Genomic DNA, 18,995 nt, shown 5'->3' on the forward strand with positions numbered 1-18,995 from the left:
CCACATACACATATTTCATACCTATAGATTCCCTATCACTCCTTCCACAATCAGAATTTGCTCTCCTATTTACAGGAAAACTGTTTTTGATCCAATCTAGCATGATAAACAATTATTATTCAGATTTCCACATGGCCAGGTAAATACTTGACAACCAGAAATGCTCTTTCCAGGATTAGATATAAGAGCGGTACCTGAGCAAACAGCAAAATAATTGGCAAGGAGAGAACCACTTTTGTGCTCTTGCAGTTCCACAGAAATCTGTCATATCATTCAATATTATTTCAACATACATAAAACTATTAAGAGAAATGAGAGACACAGAGTGTATTGATATCGGCATGCTGGTGATCCTACCTCTCAACTGCACTATTTCTTAGATATATCACATCTGTCTTACTAACATCTGATGGCCCACTAAATGGATATAAAGAATTGTCTATATCTCTTCTGTATCGCTACATTTTTTCTTTTTTTTAAGCCAAGGTTACCAAAGTAATGAATCACTATCATGAGTAAAGGGTTATTTTTTTCTACCTTATCAGGATAGGAAGAGGATAGAGTTTGTGGTGGTTGGATAGAAGAAGGAGAAGTACAGGAACAGCTCAGGTAATTTTTAACATGAGGGAAAGAATGATGACATATTCCCCATGATAGAGGCTATGCTTGTTCGCCAAATCTATATTGGTTTCTATTATCTTTTGGGTTAAGAAGAGTACTTCCTGGTATACTGGTAGTCCTTGACTTACAAACACAACTGAGCCCAAAATTTCCATTGCTAAGCAAGTCAGTTGTTAAGTGAGTTTTGCCCCATTTTACAACTTTTGCCATAGATATTAAGAAAATAATTGCAGTTGCTAAGTGAATCGTGCAAACATTAAGTGAATCTGACTTTGCCCATTGACTTGGCTCATCAGAAGCTGGCTGGGAAAATTACAAACAGTGACCACATGACCCTGGGAGAGTGCAAATGTCAAAAATATATGCCAGTTGCCAAGTGCCCAAATTTTGATCACATGACCATGAAGATGCTGCAACCATCATCAAGTGTGAAAAGCAGTCATAAGTCACCTTTTTTAGGGCTGTTGTAACTTTGAATGGTCATTAAACAAATGGTTGTAAGTTGACAACTACTTGTACTGGCCACAGTGTGCATATAGGATTAATCCATATACAGGCCATTCAGGACTTACCAGCAGCGACACAAAGCAGAAATGAAAGAGGAAAGAGATTACCTTTTTCACCAGGGTGGAGAGATATCCAAATTAAATTAGGTGGTCATAACCAATCTCAGAAGACATGGGCATATGGCATGGGAAAAAGGAGTATCAGTCTTACAGGTTTTGCAAGGTATGCTATAATTATTGGTTCCAAAACATTTAAAAAAATCAGGAGATAATTCTATAAACAGCTATTGTTTATTCACCCACTGCAGGAAGGCAGCTAAAATTAAAGAAATCACCACCCTACTATACTTTGGGGATATATCAATTTTAGATGAGAAAAAGTTCCATTAACTTGAATGTTTATAATGTCATACTTTTCTTCTCAATAAATGCTGCTAAACAAAGCCTAGGAGAATTGTGCTTGGAAAAGAATGACATTACTTGCAGGTAGAAGCCAAAGAGTGAGGCATGCGTAGATCTTATTTGCCCAGTTTTTAAATTTATAGATGTATTATTATTTTATCATATTGCTTTTACTACTATTTCAGTTGATTCTGGCTTGTAATCACAGAACTGCCATATCTGGACTGGGAAGTTCCAAATGCCTACTAGCCAACAGCAAAGAGCCACTGAAAACTTTCTTTGTTGTCATTTTTAGAGGTTTTCCACTGAAGTTGAATTTTAATGAAACATAAGTTCAGGGACAAAACAATTCTTAAGTTAACCTGAGGCATCAGACACACATGCCATCTGCCCTAAATCAGGAAAAAAGACCAAATGGATGAACAGAATGCTAAAAACTATATAGCTATAGTAATATTAGTTGAAAAAATATCCTGGTGAGACAAATTAAAATTCCCTTTTGCCTTTCCCATTGTTGAATCAAATTTGTTTTCCCCTCCCTCTCTCTCTCTCTCTCTCTCTCTCTCTCTCTCTCTCTCTCTCAAATTCAAAACAAGGGGAAAATGTTTTTAATTAACAGAGATGACTGGTGAATTTCTCTCCTATAATGAGTCATGTTTAAAACATTCTAATTCATGAAAAATTAATATCCTTTAAAAAGGCACTGAAAATGCTTTAGAGTTCCAGATACTGCAAGGACTCTACAAATGAGCAGAGTGAAGCTCAAATGATGTAGCAACTTTCTAAGCAGGTATCAATAACAGGATTACACCTGGATGACACCAGACAAACAGCTTAATTCAAGTATGTATTCTCTGGAATTACTGCTGATGGTTCACTCATTTTAAAGACATCAACATAGAATTATCCTCAAATGGTTCTTTTGGAATGTGTCTCTATGCTGCTTCTGTATCTTTTGAAATCTCACAGAACATCTGATAGGAAGGAAAATAGCACAGATCATCTTAGTTTATATTCTGCTTATACACCTTGGTCATTATTAGACGCTCTACTGTGAGTTTTCCTATCAAGTGAAGTGGGGCAAGTGGTCCAAGAAAGGTCTTCTTGATTTGGAGCATCCTCATTAATGATCCATCTGACATTCCACTACTTACAGATATTTCACTAATTCTGAACTCATTTTGAGTCCAATTATGCATAGGAAAAGTCTGATAGATAGGTAGATATTATGTTACATTATTATATGTATTTATACTTTATTGCCTTTAAAAAAAATTACTCCTCTTTTTAAAATATTTTTTACAAACTAATGTTTAACTAACTTTCTACAATAATTCATGCAAAGAGTATCAGGTTTTGGGGTAGGCTGGAAATATGTGAAATTAAATAAATAGCATCCTGATGGAAGCATTTCGGTACTAAATATGATTTTAAAACATACTGCTAAAATAGTTTGGTTTGTCATTCCCATAGCTATGTCATATTCATAAATGTAGTTGGGAACAATGAAAGATCAATTACAACAACAACAACAACAACAACAACAACAACAACAACAACAACGTGTCCTTCTGCATTGTGGTAATTGCAGTGCCACCTACAGCCTATAGGAAACAAGCAATATCTGATAGCTGTGAATGCCATCCAGTTCTGAAGGGAGCCTAAAAATATCCACAAATAAAGAGCTATTTTCCTACAGACAACAAATTAAGAAATGGTACTGAGCTCAGAATTAACCAATTAAGGGTCACGATTGCAGGAAACTGCTGTGGTTCCTTGCTAATATTTCTTTAAGAGAAATGTGGAGAGAAAAACAGAAGTATTTTCTTCTTCTTCTTCTTCTTCTTCTTCTCCCTTTGTGAAAAAGTTATTACAGTTAAGGTGTCATTTCCGGCTGCTTCTGTTGGTCCATTGGTACTAATTGGTTTGTTAAAAGCCAAAATATCTGGCCTCCTGCCTCACAGTTTATCAAAAGATTTACGAGAGCAAATTCCACAGCAGTTGCTCAGAAATCTTCGCTGTCAAAAATCTTAATTGTCTTTCAACATACCTCAAAGACTATGTTATCATGGGGATGAACTTTCTGCTGAGAGAAGCCTTATGTTCACATTAATGTTCAGGTAATTAGCTGATGCCTATAATAACATGGTCTTGTGAGCTGGAAATATCAGCAGTACCATATAGACAGGCATAATCCCAGGTCTAAAGTGAGGGACTCTAAAATTTGGCTGGGAGAAGAATGACATCTATAGGAAATTTACTGTTGGTGCAGGGGTATTTGAAATAAAAAAAAATAAAGATGCCCTGAAGTCTAGCTCAGATGAGGCAAAGAAAGTGACTGGAGAAGAAAGAGGTAGGAAAAGTGAATGGATGTATGGAAATGGGCAAAAGGAAGAGGATGAAACAAAAGGCAGGCTGGCAGGCAGGCAGACAGGAACTAGGTCCCTTCCAACTCTGTTACTATTAAGGAGGGAGGGAGGGAAGGAAGGAAGGAAGGAAGGAAGGAAGGAAGGAAGGAAGGAAGGAAGGAAGGAAGGAAGGAGGGAGGGAGGGAGGGAGGGAGGGAGGGAGGGAGGAAGGGAGGGAAGGAAGGAAGGGAGGGAAGGAAGGAAGGAAGGAAGGAAGGAAGGAAGGAAGGAAGGTTCAGCAATAGCAGCTCCATATGTGAAAAATGCTATGATATGGAAGATTTGCGAGAAGATGGCAACAAAATGGACAAGACTTAAGCCTTAAGGGAAAAATATCAATGCCTTCATGGTCACAGCAATTACTTTAGTGTTAGGAATGATAATTCAATACGAATTAGGTCAATTGCACTGTGAGGGCTGCTATTATATTTTATTTTGTTAGCTGCACCTATCACTAATAAAATTACCATTTGTCTGTTGCAAGTCAGACTCTTTTCTATTTGGCCCCAAGAATGGTCTAAAACAGGGGTCCTCCAACTTTTTAAACAGGGGGCCACCTCATTGTCCCTCAGACGGTTAGGGGGGCAGACTGTAGTTTGAAAAAAAATAATGATTATAACCAAAGCATCCTTAATGATAGGATGGGAAACAACCAGGATAGGCGAGGAGGGGGCATGGGGATGGCAAAAGGGCAGCAGGGCAGGACTAAGGCAGGACTTCCCTCAGACCCTTCCTCCCTCTCGTTCCAATCTCCTTCCTTCCTTCTGCCCTCCATCCCTACCCTCCTTCCTTCCCTGCCTCCCTCTTTCTTATTCCCATCTCCTTCCTCCCTCCCTCTGTGCCCAGGAAGGGACAAGGGGAACGGGAGAGGCTGCCAACGTAGCTGGTGGCTGTGCTGCCAGTGGCCATGGCTTGTAAATTCCTGGACAAGAGCTGCACAGCCTTAAGAGCAGAGTGGCAGGAAGATTATTTGCGATGAGGGAGGGAGAAAAACAGGCAAGCTGGGGAAGTATCACCTTCCATGAGGAATGAAGAAAGGTACCATCGGCTGGAGGTGACCAGCAATTGGCCCTTGCCCACTTCACACACCAGGTCTGTGGGCTCTGGGGAAGGGACGCCGCAAGCGGAGTGAGAGTTGGCAACTGCCACCCATCTCCCAGCCTGCAGGCAGCGCAGCACTCTCCTCACAGCATGGAGAGGCTGGGTCGGGCAAGGCGAAGCTAACAAGAAGCTGAACCTGCCTCAGCACACTCACAGGTAGCAAGCAGCACAGGGCCTGGCGTCCGGGGGGGAAGGATCACCCAGGAAGCCAGACCCTGCGCTGATCACCTCCTGTGAACGCGCCGAGGCAGGTGGGAGAGGAAGTGCTGATGGAGCCAATAGTGATTATATATACTGGTAGCCATGAACAAGGTGACAAAGGATTTTCGATAACGATTCTTGTCCAGCAGGCAGATTGCATGTACAAATCATGTGGATTGTTTTTTAGAACAGTGGTTCTCAACCTTTTTTTCATCATATCTTTTGTGGCCAGAGGCCATGGCCATGGACCACCAAGACTTAAGTCAAGATTTAAATCATAAAGCCTTCGTGGGCCCGTAGCAATATAACAGCCCCCCCCCAGAGCCTGTGTACCACAGTTTGAGAGCTACTGTTTTAGAGCATATCATTCCTTTATTAGCCATGAGGAAAGCTGTAGACCATGGCACTATGTACTCATGCAAGTGATGCATAGAGGATGTGCAACTCCAAGTCACAATTAGTGCCTATGTGTCATATTGCTTGATAAACAGTAGTGTGCTCTATTTAAAATGCTGCAGTTAAAAAACTAAAATGGACTTGGAAAATCTGCCTTTCTTAGAAATAACTCATATTAAAAAATTTCAGCAACATTAAAAAAAATACATTATTTACCTCTCCTCATTCCACTTTACACCAAGATGGAATTTTATTTGAAATGGTGCAAGTTTGCCACCCAGTGTTCAAAAACAGTATTTCACATCTACTGTCTGAAATAAGGAATTCGTTTATTCACTTGAAGTAATAATCTATTTGCTCTCAAAGAACACAGAGCAGCAGGTATGGAGATAATCCCTTTAAAATTATTGTCATATCTTAAAATGCATTTTAAGCCATATTCTGTTTTTGAACCTGTGCAATAATTAAGACTGATTTTCAATGGATTTTGAAATACAACTCCATACATATTTTATAAAATACTTTTTTTCTTGGCCAAATTTCATAAAACACTGCTCAAACTGAAAGGCACAAAATAAAATGCTTAAGGATATAATGTCAGCTTTAGGAGAATTTCTAAGCAGCAAACATGGACTTTAAAGACAATTTGGAAGTATTGGGATATAAACAATCAACAACTTGGAATTTTTTTCTCTTAATATAATTTATATAAATCTCTCAGATAAATAGTATACTTGAGAATCGTGGCGTTTACAATTTAATTTTTTTCTACGCATAATATTAAAGTTATGATGTTACATAAACTATTATCCATCCAATTGTTTTGTAACACTTATGAAAAATGTTTGATCATCACTTTTGGTTGATAGTAGCTAAACGTGGGGGAAGGGAGGAATCTCTACACACTTCTACTGTATAATTTGTTTATAAGGAACTAAGCAGATTGACAAATTAGGAGTCTATCAAAGAAACAGGAACATTCATGCTGAATTTCAGTTATCTATTTATTGTGGCAATTAGAAAGATGGAGAGGGGTTTGTATGATAAAAGAAATTGTAAGAGTATTAATAGTAGCAAAATCATGTGTAGCTCCAAAGTGGAAGAGCTCTGAACTCTATAAATACTGGGCAAAGCATACTAATGGATTAATATATTGATTGATTTAAAATGGGGCTCTATTTTATATAGAGTAATTTGAATGGATATGAAACTGTTTATATATATCCATATACATATTGTACAGTAGTTTAAAAAGATAAAATATTATTTTCTTCATCTAGAATAAAACATAACATGCATTTAATATGCAAATATATGCATGGCTAGTTCAGATTGTGGAAGACGGGTCACATAGAAAAATTTGGGAGATGTGAATCCCTCCCATGTTTTTGAAGAAGAGTATAGTTGTGAAAGAACAGTACTTTGTCTCTTTTCTCTGTTTTGGGAAGATGAGTAGGAGAGCTTCTAAACGGAGCAAGTTCTTTCCTCCTTCTTTTCCTTCATTAAGCTACATGGCCTTCCTACAGCCTCCATAAATTTCTCTCCTTTTTCCATCTCCTAGCAGGACAGTTGGTGTCAAAAGAAGCTACAATAAAAGCAGGAGAGTGTAGAAAATATTACTGCTTTTTAGGTGCATATTTCAAGGCTGCAAGCCTGGGTTTGGGAGGAAGAAAGAAGTGAACAACACAGGAACAGCAAGAAGCAACTAGCAAATTGGGGGGAACAAAGAGGAAGAAGAGGCAGCTATAGACAGTCTGGTTAAAGGAAAAGCAATGCATTGCAACAATAACAGAAAGAGTAGAAAAACAACAGCCCAATGGAACTGAAATTTGCCACTAGGTGAATCCTTTAGCGGCTAAGCCATAGCCACACATCTACAAGTATCTACACATCTACAACGATCCAGGACACTGGCTGATAAAAGAGGTGTGGAGAAAAGAGAGTCCAGATGCTAAACAGAGTAGGTGAAGTTGACTTCGCAACATATAAAGGGTCAGTCACCAATTTTGCAGTGATTGTGCAACAGCTTGCTTTACTGTATAGTCAGCTTATGCTTCCAACCTGAAAGCTGGTAAAGGGGAGGAAAGGTAAGAGACACAGTATATGAAGCTAAATAAAATGTACTTAAGCACCTAATATTTCCAAAATAGAAAAAGACCTGAGGTGTAGGAAGCAAGAATAAGATAGGTACAAGGGTATGACAGACTTAATAAAGGCTTTATTTTTGTTGAGAACCAAATTTTACAGTATTTTTGTAACTGCTCATCAATAAAGTATCTTGTGTTAGTAAAATCTAATCCACCCCATTTATCAAACAAAAATGAGTCTGTGACACAGCCTTTACATTTGCTTAAATGACTTAGTTTTTATAAATTTTCTAATTACTTTTCTAATTAAAAACAATCCAGCTGAATCTTTATCAGAAGAAAAAAACATGGTTGTGGAAAGAGCTATAAAAGCTAGTTCTATGTATCATTCTCTGGTTTATTCCATAGAAGCAAGACATATAACCAATTTTATCAATTAGAATTCTTACAGTTCTGGGGTTTATAAAAAATCTCATACAAGCTCTGTAGGACTTTTCATTCAGGGTCGGCAATAAGGTGATAATCTTAAACAACAAAGTGAATTACAGTAAATACATCAGAGAAAATGAACCAAAGAATCAGCTACTGAGAATGGGTAACTCGGCACTGTATTACAGCCACCCTCAAGGCCATTATGTCTCTATTGAAGACAACTATACAAAATTGCAGTTACTTTGAAACCCAAGAGTATTTTAGTAACTTTTATTTTGCTTTCACCATGCGGTGCAAGTATATGGAGGAAAGCAGTACATCAGTATAATAGTACATAATCTTCTTTCCTGAGAAAATGGGCTCACAATCCTGAGAAAAAGAACACTGAAGGATATTAAAAAATCATAGAGATGAATAGGGAGATCCATACTCAAACAATTGTGAGAAAGATGGCATGCACATACATCCTTAACAATACTAAGAATGAATGTGATCTGTTTTAGGGCTTTAAAAATTGTATCCTGCTTCCAATTAAAAAAAAGAAAGGTTATTTCTGTTTCTATATATCAGAATATTATGTTCAATTATAGCTTCGTAAGTTTTCCAATTAAAGTTCTGGCATACTAAAGAACAAAAAAAACCTGGCATGATTAGCCAGGATCAAGTGTGTTGCTTTGGGATTTGGTAGCACTTTGGTAAAGACTAAATGCATTTATAAAGTGTACGTGAACATCCACTCAGTTTCATATAAAAATGACATAACTGTAAAATATATGCATATACAAACTGAAAAAAATATTTTTTCATTAATATTATTATGAAGGAGTTATTTTTTGATCTAGTGCCAAGTTTCTTTTAGACCTCGTTATGAAATCTCACATGGAAAATAAGTTCGAAAGGTAGACACAGTAAACAATCCAAAAAAGATGAATTCAAAACTTTCCCAGAAATTCTGCTTAATGCTGAAATATATTTGTTTCTAGATCATTCTCTCTGAAGAATAAAAAAACAAAGAAAAGAAAAGTTTGAGGAGAACTACTTGGAATATCTGTACAATATTTCTATCTCAAAGGCAGATTTTGAGAGAATGATGAGGGAAAAAACTAAGAAATAAACTGGAAGAAAATCCAAAAAGTTTTTCAAAGTTTTGTAATACATACACAAATGAACACCTCAGACAGTATGAAAATCAGTTTAATACAGTGCATTCATATTTAAAATAAATGTATGTTTGTTTCTGCATGGGCTATCTGTTGTCATAAATAGTAAACATCCAGGTGCTATCGAGAAAAACATACAGCTAGAACAGAGGTGTAAATTTAATTTATTTCCATAACAAAATAATTTATCATTCCAAATCCACTTCACCAATTAAAATGGGGAAAGTGACCAAGTTCAGTGTCATTATGAGAGGCATTTCAATGTTGCCAATATAAATACAGACTTTAAAGTACTAAAAGCCTAATGCATTTGTACATCTAAACACAGTAAGCCGATAATGGCTTATGAGTTTTCATTTTGCAATGCTTTACACACACTTTTCAAAATTTCATTCAACTTAAGTTACCACTTTCACATCCCAAGTCTCAACACAGTCAGAATTCTGAAAGATGAGGATCCAGCAACAGCATTAGCTAAGTCCAGAAGCTGAATATTGGAGTTTTGCCAATAACACTTATTATGTAAAGGAATTCAACGTTCTATATTACAGGTGCCCTTCTTGGAAACTGTTGTTTACTTTGTTCAAACCAAGCTCTGTAGAATGTAATTCCCAGTTTGGGGCTTAAAGAAATAAAAGACCTTGAGCTTAATGAAGTCTCCCAAGTATATGTGCACCTTTAGCAACAGGTGACCAGTCCCAATTATTTATCCAGCTCACTGCTGGTGCAGTTACATGTTTTCAGCCCAGGCTTCAAGCTCTTTCATGTCATCATCCTCCTCCTCTTCTTTTTTCTTAGCTAGAAGCAAGGCACAATAGTAAAGATTTAAGCATTTCACTTTCAATACTGATTGAATTACCACATAGTGTGCAAGATATAAAAACCCCTATAAGTTAGAAAAATCATTAGATAGACTGCTATGCTGAATGAATGAAATTAAAAATTTATGCAAAACCTATTGTTAAATTAAATCAAAATATAATAGGAAATTACACCAACAAAGAGAAAAAAACTGGCAAGTGAAAATATAAAATCTCACTACTTACACTATGAATAAATCTTTTACAAATGAGATATCATATCTAGATTTAAGGTTATCCTAGTTTAAATTTTATTCTTCCCCACTCATAGTTCTATGAAGTCTACTTGATACATCTTTAGATAAATCTCCTTCCACTCCCATTTTAAGAACAATAGCTTGGTACAAATGTTATGCAGTCTATAATGAATTTATATTCCAAGAACCATTTAATGGCATATCAACCTTTTTGTCATGTACCAGTCACAATTTGTCATACTGTCCTAATCTTAAATTTCCAGTGTAGCTTACAACATTAATGTGTACTTTTATAGTGCTATAAAATTGTGTCTGGAAAAGAGATCAGATATTCCTATAAAATAAACAAATTTTAGATGTAGGTATGGCAAGATTTAAAAAAAAAAATTATGCAAATAGTGTACATATGAGTATGTTTGTGCAGCATCTACATTTGTCATAGGACATCACTTTCCAACATTTACCAGGCTTTGAAGGTATAGCTATAGAGGGCACATTGGGTAGTGGAACAGTCTCTGGACCACTGATTTCCAGCAGGTTTTTATCCAGTTCTTCCTGCTCTAGCTCCTCTAATTCAGCCATCAGTTCATCCTGTAATGGAACAAGTGAGAAAAATTTTCATTGTTTATATTAGTATCTGTAATCACATTTACTAATGTTGTATTATGAGAATAATAGTTTTAATTTTTATGACCCACTGGGTGCAACTGGATTTTCTCAGGAGAGTCTCACCATTTGATTGATGGATGGATTGATGAATTTGAGCACTTATATATATAAGTGGTTACAATATACTAAAAACATAACTTAATACAAGCCAAACACTACAGTTCAATTAAAGATGAGGAGAGAAGGAGCAGAATGGGGGAGAAGGTGAGATCTGTTGTCAATCTATCAGCCACCTCCACTATGATGCTCCCACATTGGAGCCCCAAGATAACTGACAAAGCCAGGCCTTTAGGCTCTTACAGAAGGTCAGGATGGTTGAAGCCAACCGTACTCCAAGGAGCAAGATGTTCTAGAGTCCAAGCATAATGGCAGTGAATGGCCTTGTCCTGAACTCTGCTGGCCAGAATATTTGGGCTGACAGGGCCCACAGCATGCCTTCTCTGCCAGCATGGGTGGGGCATACTGAACCCAGTGGGACCCATGCCATGAAGGGCTTTCAATATGATTACCAACACCTTGAATTGTACCCGGACTGGCAGTCAATGCAGCTTGAGGAGCACTGGTGTTACATGGGTTATTCTTTGGGCCCCAAGAACTATTTGTGCTACCGCACTCTGAACCAGCTTCCAGATGCTCTTCAAGAGTAGTCCCATGTACAGCGCATTACAATACTCCAATTGTGAGATGATTAGAGCCTGAGTGATTGAATGCAGAGACTCCTGATCCAGGAAAGGCTGCAACTGCGCACAGCCCGAAGGTGTGCAAAGGCTCTCCTAATCGCAACTGCCACCAGCTCTTTGAGAAGGAGTTGCAAGTCCAGGGCAACCCTCAAATTACAGACCAGATCCATCTAAGGCAGTGCCACCCCATCCAGAGGTAAAACTGACAAAGTACTGGATCTCGGGGCCCCATGCACCCAAAGCCGTTTGGTCTTGCCAGGGTTCAGTCAAAGTCTCTCATCCCCCATCCAGGCCCTCACAGCCTCCAGGCACAAGAGGGCAGTAACAGCATCACATGCGTCACCAAGCGTGGAAATATAAATTTGGGTATTGTCAGCGTACTACCAATATCTCAACCCACGGTGATAGATGATCTCACCCAGCAGCTTCATGAAGATATAAAAAAGGAGTGGAGAAAGTACCGAATCCTGTGGCATACAACTGTCAAGGGCTGGACGTCTCACTCCCTATTAACCTCAATTGGGACCAGCCGTGGAGAAAGGAGCTGAACCAGTACAAGACTGTGCTGCCCAGCCCCAGGCCCTGTAGCCAATCCAAAAGGATACCATGATTGATGATATTGAAGGTTGCCAAGAAGTTAGGGAGAGTGAAGATGGTTTAACAACTGTGGTTTTTAACAGGTGATCACATCATCATGTCCAATGTTCTCTAAACCATCATAATGCATTAGTTGTGGGTAGTTAGCACTCTATCAAAGTATTTTAAATTACTGAGCTTCCTAACCACTGTATGTCTGACACAGAATGTAATTATTGTTAGTTATTTATTCTTACGTCATCAAATTCTTCACCAATTCCTACAGGCTTGGAGATAGCAGTTGAAATTTCATCAGCTAACTCTTGCTGTTCTGCAATATCTTGCATGAGTTCATCTACTTTGTCAATATCCCTGTAAGAGACCAATTGGTAAGTTTCATCCATTCAGGGAATATCTTGGAGAGCAATTAAAATTAGCAGGCATTTCTGGAAACCTATATTGAAATCATTTCAACACTGATTTAAATTAAATTTCTTTTAATATTAGACTTAACAGTTTATGAAGATGAATTACTGTAATTATCTGCAATACAATAAGGATTTATTCCAGTTAAAATTCAAATTGAGATCATAGAAGTGAAATGCCTTTTATGCTACGTGAAAAATGATTTCAGTATACAAATGCATTTATTAATGCATTTATGAATAAATAATCACAGAAATGAGCTATAATAAGTGTTCAATTTTTTCCAAAACAAAGGGATTGGTAATTACTAAGCAAAATTAGTATTTCTTTGCCTTATTCAATACTGCTGCATATTAATAATTTCCCAATACTTTATAGCACTCAGATGCTTGGGGGGAGCAATCTGAATTCTAAGACTTGTAAGTTGTTTTCCCTGGATCAATTATAATTTTTTTAAAAAGCTGGGGTTTTTTAGACAATGGTCAAAAATTTAATTTATACTAATTAAACCAAAAACACTGCAAATCCTAATCCTTGCTTTGTACTCATCCCTCCAGAAAATCAATGAGAAGGATATCTTACATGTTATCATGAGCAGCTTTCATTGCTTTTGCAGCAAAGCCCATATTCTTGAGCACTTCAGTATTTGTGTTAGCATTTTCCAAGGCTTCCCTCTGGAATTCAATTGTGGAGAGTGTGCCATCTATTTGAGCAAGTTGCTTTTCATATCTCTTCTTTCGTTTTAGAGCTTGGAGTGCAGCTGGATAAAAACAACACAAAGCATGATTGATATATAATGTGCCTCTACAACTATCTCTACTAGAAAGCTACCCAGAATACAAAACCGCTTCAAATGTGTGCTCAAAATTACTCTTTATTTTGTTCCAAAATTAACATTATTATTACCAACAGATACTCTTTCCTAGGCAAATAAATTTTACTTATTATCTCTAAATTTAACTCCATATCAGATTCATAACAATCTTAGCAAGGCAGAACTTGGTGCTCCAAGGTCTTCAGAACTAGAAAGATTTGGTATTAAGCAAGTTAACAGAAGTTATAAAAAAGATAGATTATGTCAAGGAACCCCAGGAAAAGCAAATAACACCATATTCTACTAATGTCTCTCTTCAGATCCCACAACAACATATCAGAAAGAACTATATAATCTTATGGAAGAATTTTCTAAGGACATATAGAACTATATAGAAACAACTCAGATGCTCCAGTTGGGTACTTTTACCTAATCTTCAAATTACATAAACTAAGAAATTTTGATCATCCCATTGTCTCGAGCACTAGAACCACCACAGCATATCACAAAATCAGATTCCAGTCAGCAGTTCGGCTATGTAAGAGCAATCATAGACTTACTAAAACACCTAAAATCCATTGGCAACCTTCCCATACCATTTTAACTATCCTGGATATTGAGGTATTATATACAACATCCATTAAGTATAGACTTTAATGTCAGGAATATCATAAGTGAGGTCAGTAAAGCCTATCTTGCCATTAGATTGTATGACTTCGTATTCACCCTCACCTTTGGCAATAACATATCTGCAAATCAATGGCACTCATGGCTCCATAATGTGTCTACATCTTTACAGCTGACCTAGGGCATGCTTTCTCAAATTTTACATTCTGAAGCCCCTAATCTATTTGAATCTCTCATTAAATTCCATCAAAATCTTAATTTACACTGCATCACCAACCTTAGTTTTGACCTATTTATACAAAAGTTCACTTTCTTGACATCACATAAAATTACACAATAGACAATAAACACCATGTTGTACAGGAAACCTATAGGTCATAATGCACAGCCACCTGCCTCCAGCTTCCATTGAGAAAACAAACAAGTATTTACTACTAGAAACTATGCATTTGCTCTGAGATGCTCAATTGATGACATTAAGGCTTTGGGAGGACTGAATTACCCAATCAAATCAGCAAGCAATTGATAAAGTCACATCAATTCTCAGGAAAGACATATCAAAAGAGAGCAAAAAAACCTAGAATAGATCATTACTTGTCACAACTCACAGTTAAAGCCATTCAAGCACATTATTAATATACAACCCATACTACAATCCAAATGTTACTACTCTTTCTCAGGCATTGAGTGACAGCCTATACTTACATATAAGCAATCCCTAAACTGAAGTAGACTCTCAGAAAAACAGTAAAATAATGATGTTAAACATGGGAACCAGAGGCAGCAAGATATTTAGATATCTAATTTGTTCCCTAGATGTGTACTTTCATAGAATCATAGAGTGAAAGGGATATTATCATTATCATATCCATCATATCTATACTGTAAATGCACTATATCATCTCTTGTAAATAACTAACAAACCTCTATTTGAAAATCTCCAGTGAAAGGGAAGAAGTCCATGTAGTAACTTATTCTGATTAGAATTCTTATCATCAAAATGTTCTTCCTAATGTCCACATCCTTGAGGTTTCATGCTATTCTAGTCTTACCTTGTGGAACTTGTGAGAATAAATCTGAACCCTCTACAACACGACTGCCCATCCCGGGTTTGAGACCCAAGCACCACATGATGAGGTGAATTCCCATTACTTACCCTAGCTCCTGTCAACCTAGCAGTTTGAAAGCATGCAAATGCAAATAGATTAGCTTTAATGGAAAGGTAACAGCACCTCAGCATAGTGGTCATGCTGGGCACATGACCAAGTGTCTTGGATAATGCTGGCTCCCTCAGCTAAGAAACAGAGATGAGCACCACCCCTGGAGTCGGACATGACTGGATTAGGAGAAACCTTTACCTTTACCTATGACTGGAGTCAACTTAAATTTATCAATGTGAAATTAAATTGCAGGTCATACTTACTAAACCACAGAATCCATGTAGGCCTCAAATAGGAACAAGGAGGCAAGCTAAGTTGAGCAGAGTCATACACAATATTGTATAATTTTACATGAATCTAAAGTATTCCTTTAGTACAGGGCTCCCTAAACTCTGGGCTGCGCAAGACTGCTGCTTGCACAAATGGAGCTGCACACACAAGCATACCTGCTTCTCCTGTGGAACCATCTCCTCTTCTCTCCCCCCCCCCCCAACGCTGCCACTGCCAGTTTGCAAAGCCAGACAGGTTGGGGACCACTGCCTTAGTATCCCACTCAGGCTATTTCAATATCTGATCTCCATATCATAACAGAATTTAATTTGGGAGGAAGAGTTGGGAGAGATATAATATTGGAAAGAATTGGAATAGACAAATTAGTAACTTCAATTTACATGTGCACCTACTCTTTATTGTCATGCCTTTGTTATTTTTTATAAATAACTCAAAGTGACAACATACTTAATACTCCTTCCTCCTCCTATTTACCCACAGCAACAACCTTGTGAGGTGGGTTGGGCTGAGAGAGAGTGACTGACCCAAAGTCACCCATCCGGCTTTCATGCCTATGGCAGAACTACAACTCAGAGTCTTCCAGGTCCTAGCCTGATGCCTAAACCACTAAACCAAACTGGCTTAGTACTTAGGAAGTAATATAGTCAAAAATGATATACCACCAATGCTAAAAGACCAAATAAACTAAAAGCATTATAAAATGGTTGATTGATTACATACTGCACTGTACATCTAAAACAGTGGTTCTCAACCTTCCTAATGCCGTGACCCCGCAACCGGTCGTAAGTCAAGGACTACCTGTATTTCCCTGCCCGGGAGCGCCGCGCATGCGTAGTGCCGCCCCCTGCGCCGGCCGAGGAGTAGCTGGCAAGCGGCAGAGACGGCGCAGGCCGACCATCGGCTGGGCCACCAGCTGGCCCAGCCCAAGAGAGGTAAGGCACCCGCCAGGCCCCACGCACACCAGCAACCCTCCCTGCGCCCGCCGGCCTCCCACCTCCCACCCCTGGCCCTCTTTTACTTACTTTTAGTAGTTGCTCAGCAGGGAGGGAAGCTTTCCAGAAAGTTCGCCTTGCAGCACCGTTTGCAGACTGGGGCTTTTGGCGGGCTCAGCAGGGCAGAGACAGCTGGACAATTCCTATTGGCTTTTGAAAGCCAATAGAATTAGACTCTATTCAAGAGAGTCTATTCTATTGGCTTTCGAAAGCCAATAGATTCTATTGGCTTTCGAACACCAATAGAATAGAGTCTCTTGAATAGAATCCAATAGAATAAGAGGGAATAGCACAGCTAAAGGAGAAAAAAATGGCGGACAGCCTTGTTTGGCGACCCCTGTGAAATGGTCGTTCGACCCCAAATGGGGTCGCGACCCACAGGTTGAGAACTGCTGATCTAAAAGATTCTAAAAAATCCAAAGTGCCTTTCTATATATATTACAACTCCACACAATATTCTCCAGATATCTGTTGTGCCCTGGATGCTACTGGAGTTGTGGGGAGGTCCCTCAAAATTATTTGAACATCCAACACTCATGATACTATTGAGATGTGAATAAAGGAACCATTCCAAGTAGGGTGCTTTTCACCAAGAGACCTACACCTTACAATCAAAGGTTGCTCCCTCAATCACGGATTTCAGAAACAGTAGAAACCTCTCTCAAAAATTTTGCTCTTTTGTGCTGACTGATGTTGGTGCATTTTGCTTCTGCAAGCATTCTCGATCGCACCCATTCCATCAAGTAACTTTGAGGCCAAAGGGACAGCTGAAGAAAGTCCACAACGTCCACAATTCTGAACCTACTTATACATGCACAGGTTTACTCCCGAGTAAATACAAAGAACAAGATCCACTTTTACTACCCTACCCGCTCTCGCATCCAAAGAGGACATTCAAATTCACCTCATCCGAGTCCACCCACAAACGTTAGGTGGGATTTCCTCCATCGCTCCGATCAGCCGGACTCACCGCGCTTATTCTTGGTGCCGTGTTTGCGGGCCGCCAACAGCTCCTGCTCGATCTTCTCTTCCAGGAACTCCTGTTTTTTACTCAGCATGTCCTCGGTCTCTTTAAGCTTCTGGATGGCCTCCTGGGGAGAAGGCCCCTTCCCGCCGCCTTTCTCCCCCGGGCCGATCCCGAACAACTTCCCCAGCAGCCCGGACATGGCTGGACCTCGCGCGAGGAGAGTGACCGACCGAGAACCCCAGCCCGGAGGAAGTAAGGAAAACGGGGAGGGGAAGGGGGCTCTCTAGAAGATGCTGTGGTTGCTCCCGAGGTGCTAAGGAGGACGTGGCGGCGAAAGGTGATCCCTGCGGTCCCCTCCCGTCCTCGAACCGTCAAGCGGGTTAGTTGGCCGCACAGGCCAAAGGCCCGAAACTGACCGCTCTCTTAGACCAGCCCTCGGCAGCAGCCCCAAGCAACCCCCGACTGACTCACGGCCCGTCGTAGAACTGCTCCCGATCCTATACGTCACTCATACAGCTATGGCAACAGCGGTAACCCCGCCCACCTCCGTCTTCCCCCTCGGCTCAGTGGGTGTAAAATAACCAGCAAAGTCTGCCGGGAGTTGTAGTGTTGTTTGAGAAGGGACGCTGTTGCGTAAATGTGCTTAGACACACAATATTATTCTTGTTTCGTCAGTTCCTGAATCGTTGTAATAGTTTCATCCATAAAAATCATTGATTAGTTGCCTTGTTTTTATGTATAAATTTTGAAACTCCCAATTCATGCAGCATCCAGATATCACAACATAAATAACGTGTTTCAAAGAGTTTTTTTTAAAGGTGTTTGTTTAAAAGACTTTTGTCGTTTTGTCTGACACTTGAATGCTATATTAAAAAGAAAGAAAAGAAAACTGATGCTCCTGGTGGTTATGTTTTAGTGCCCTTGCTTGCTGTGCATCTTTTCTAGACTATTTCATTGGTTTTAATGCAAGGGTTTCAAAACATGCCGTCTGCCCATTTCATTTGACTATCACATGACTTATTAGAATATGGAATCTTTTAAATCGTTTAGCCTTGAATCAACAAAGGGCCGTTTTGTTGGTATGCTCTAATATTCTGCCATCAACTCTGCTTCAGACTTAGAGATCCAGATTATCTGCATTGAATTTACATTACTGATAGTTCAGTTGAAATGAAAAATGATAATCCGCTGACTAATGTGTAACACTTTATCCATTGATATCTATTCTGTGTAAATCTATCAGGAAGTTCTGATTAATATTATGCATATTTTTCATGTATGTATGTTTTTTGTCCTGTCAAACCATAGGTCAGGGGAAAGTTAGCTAGGTTTAAACTATTCCTTCTACCCAGTGCTTTTTTTTTGGGTGGGGGGGGGAAAGGTGCCAGAACTCACACACACCCACTTTGCCTACCCTACAAG

At 38.9% G+C, this 18,995-nt stretch overlaps 1 protein-coding gene across 1 annotated transcript; it reads right to left on the reverse strand.

Annotated features, from left to right (window-relative positions):
* Positions 1 to 7,833: 7,833 nt before the first annotated feature.
* On the reverse strand, positions 7,834 to 18,111 carry CHMP4B (charged multivesicular body protein 4B). The gene is made up of 5 exons (XM_039344702.1): positions 17,577 to 18,111; positions 13,305 to 13,482; positions 12,554 to 12,668; positions 10,836 to 10,962; positions 7,834 to 10,112 (listed from the first exon to the last, which is right to left on the reverse strand). Exons 1-5 carry the CDS (start codon positions 17,770 to 17,772, stop codon positions 10,045 to 10,047), a joined length of 684 nt encoding a protein of 227 aa, XP_039200636.1. The 5' UTR covers positions 17,773 to 18,111; the 3' UTR covers positions 7,834 to 10,044.
* Between the last annotated feature and the right edge of the window lie 884 nt (positions 18,112 to 18,995).

This window comes from Crotalus tigris, unplaced genomic scaffold (genome assembly GCF_016545835.1).
Source record: "Crotalus tigris isolate CLP2741 ecotype Arizona unplaced genomic scaffold, ASM1654583v1 scf7180000017935.1779662, whole genome shotgun sequence".
Classification (NCBI taxonomy): Eukaryota; Metazoa; Chordata; class Lepidosauria; order Squamata; family Viperidae; genus Crotalus; species Crotalus tigris.

Bases quoted from the DNA above. Each gene is read 5' to 3' on its own strand.
- CHMP4B (XM_039344702.1), bottom strand. From the start codon at position 17,772: ATGTCCGGGCTGCTGGGGAAGTTGTTCGGGATCGGCCCGGGGGAGAAA. The intron at 13,483-17,576 runs GTGAGTCCGGCT...GTTTTTATCCAG, and splicing joins CGGCACCAAGAATAAGCGCG to CTGCACTCCAAGCTCTAAAA. The intron at 12,669-13,304 runs GTAAGATATCCT...GGTCTCTTACAG, and splicing joins AAAGCTGCTCATGATAACAT to GGATATTGACAAAGTAGATG.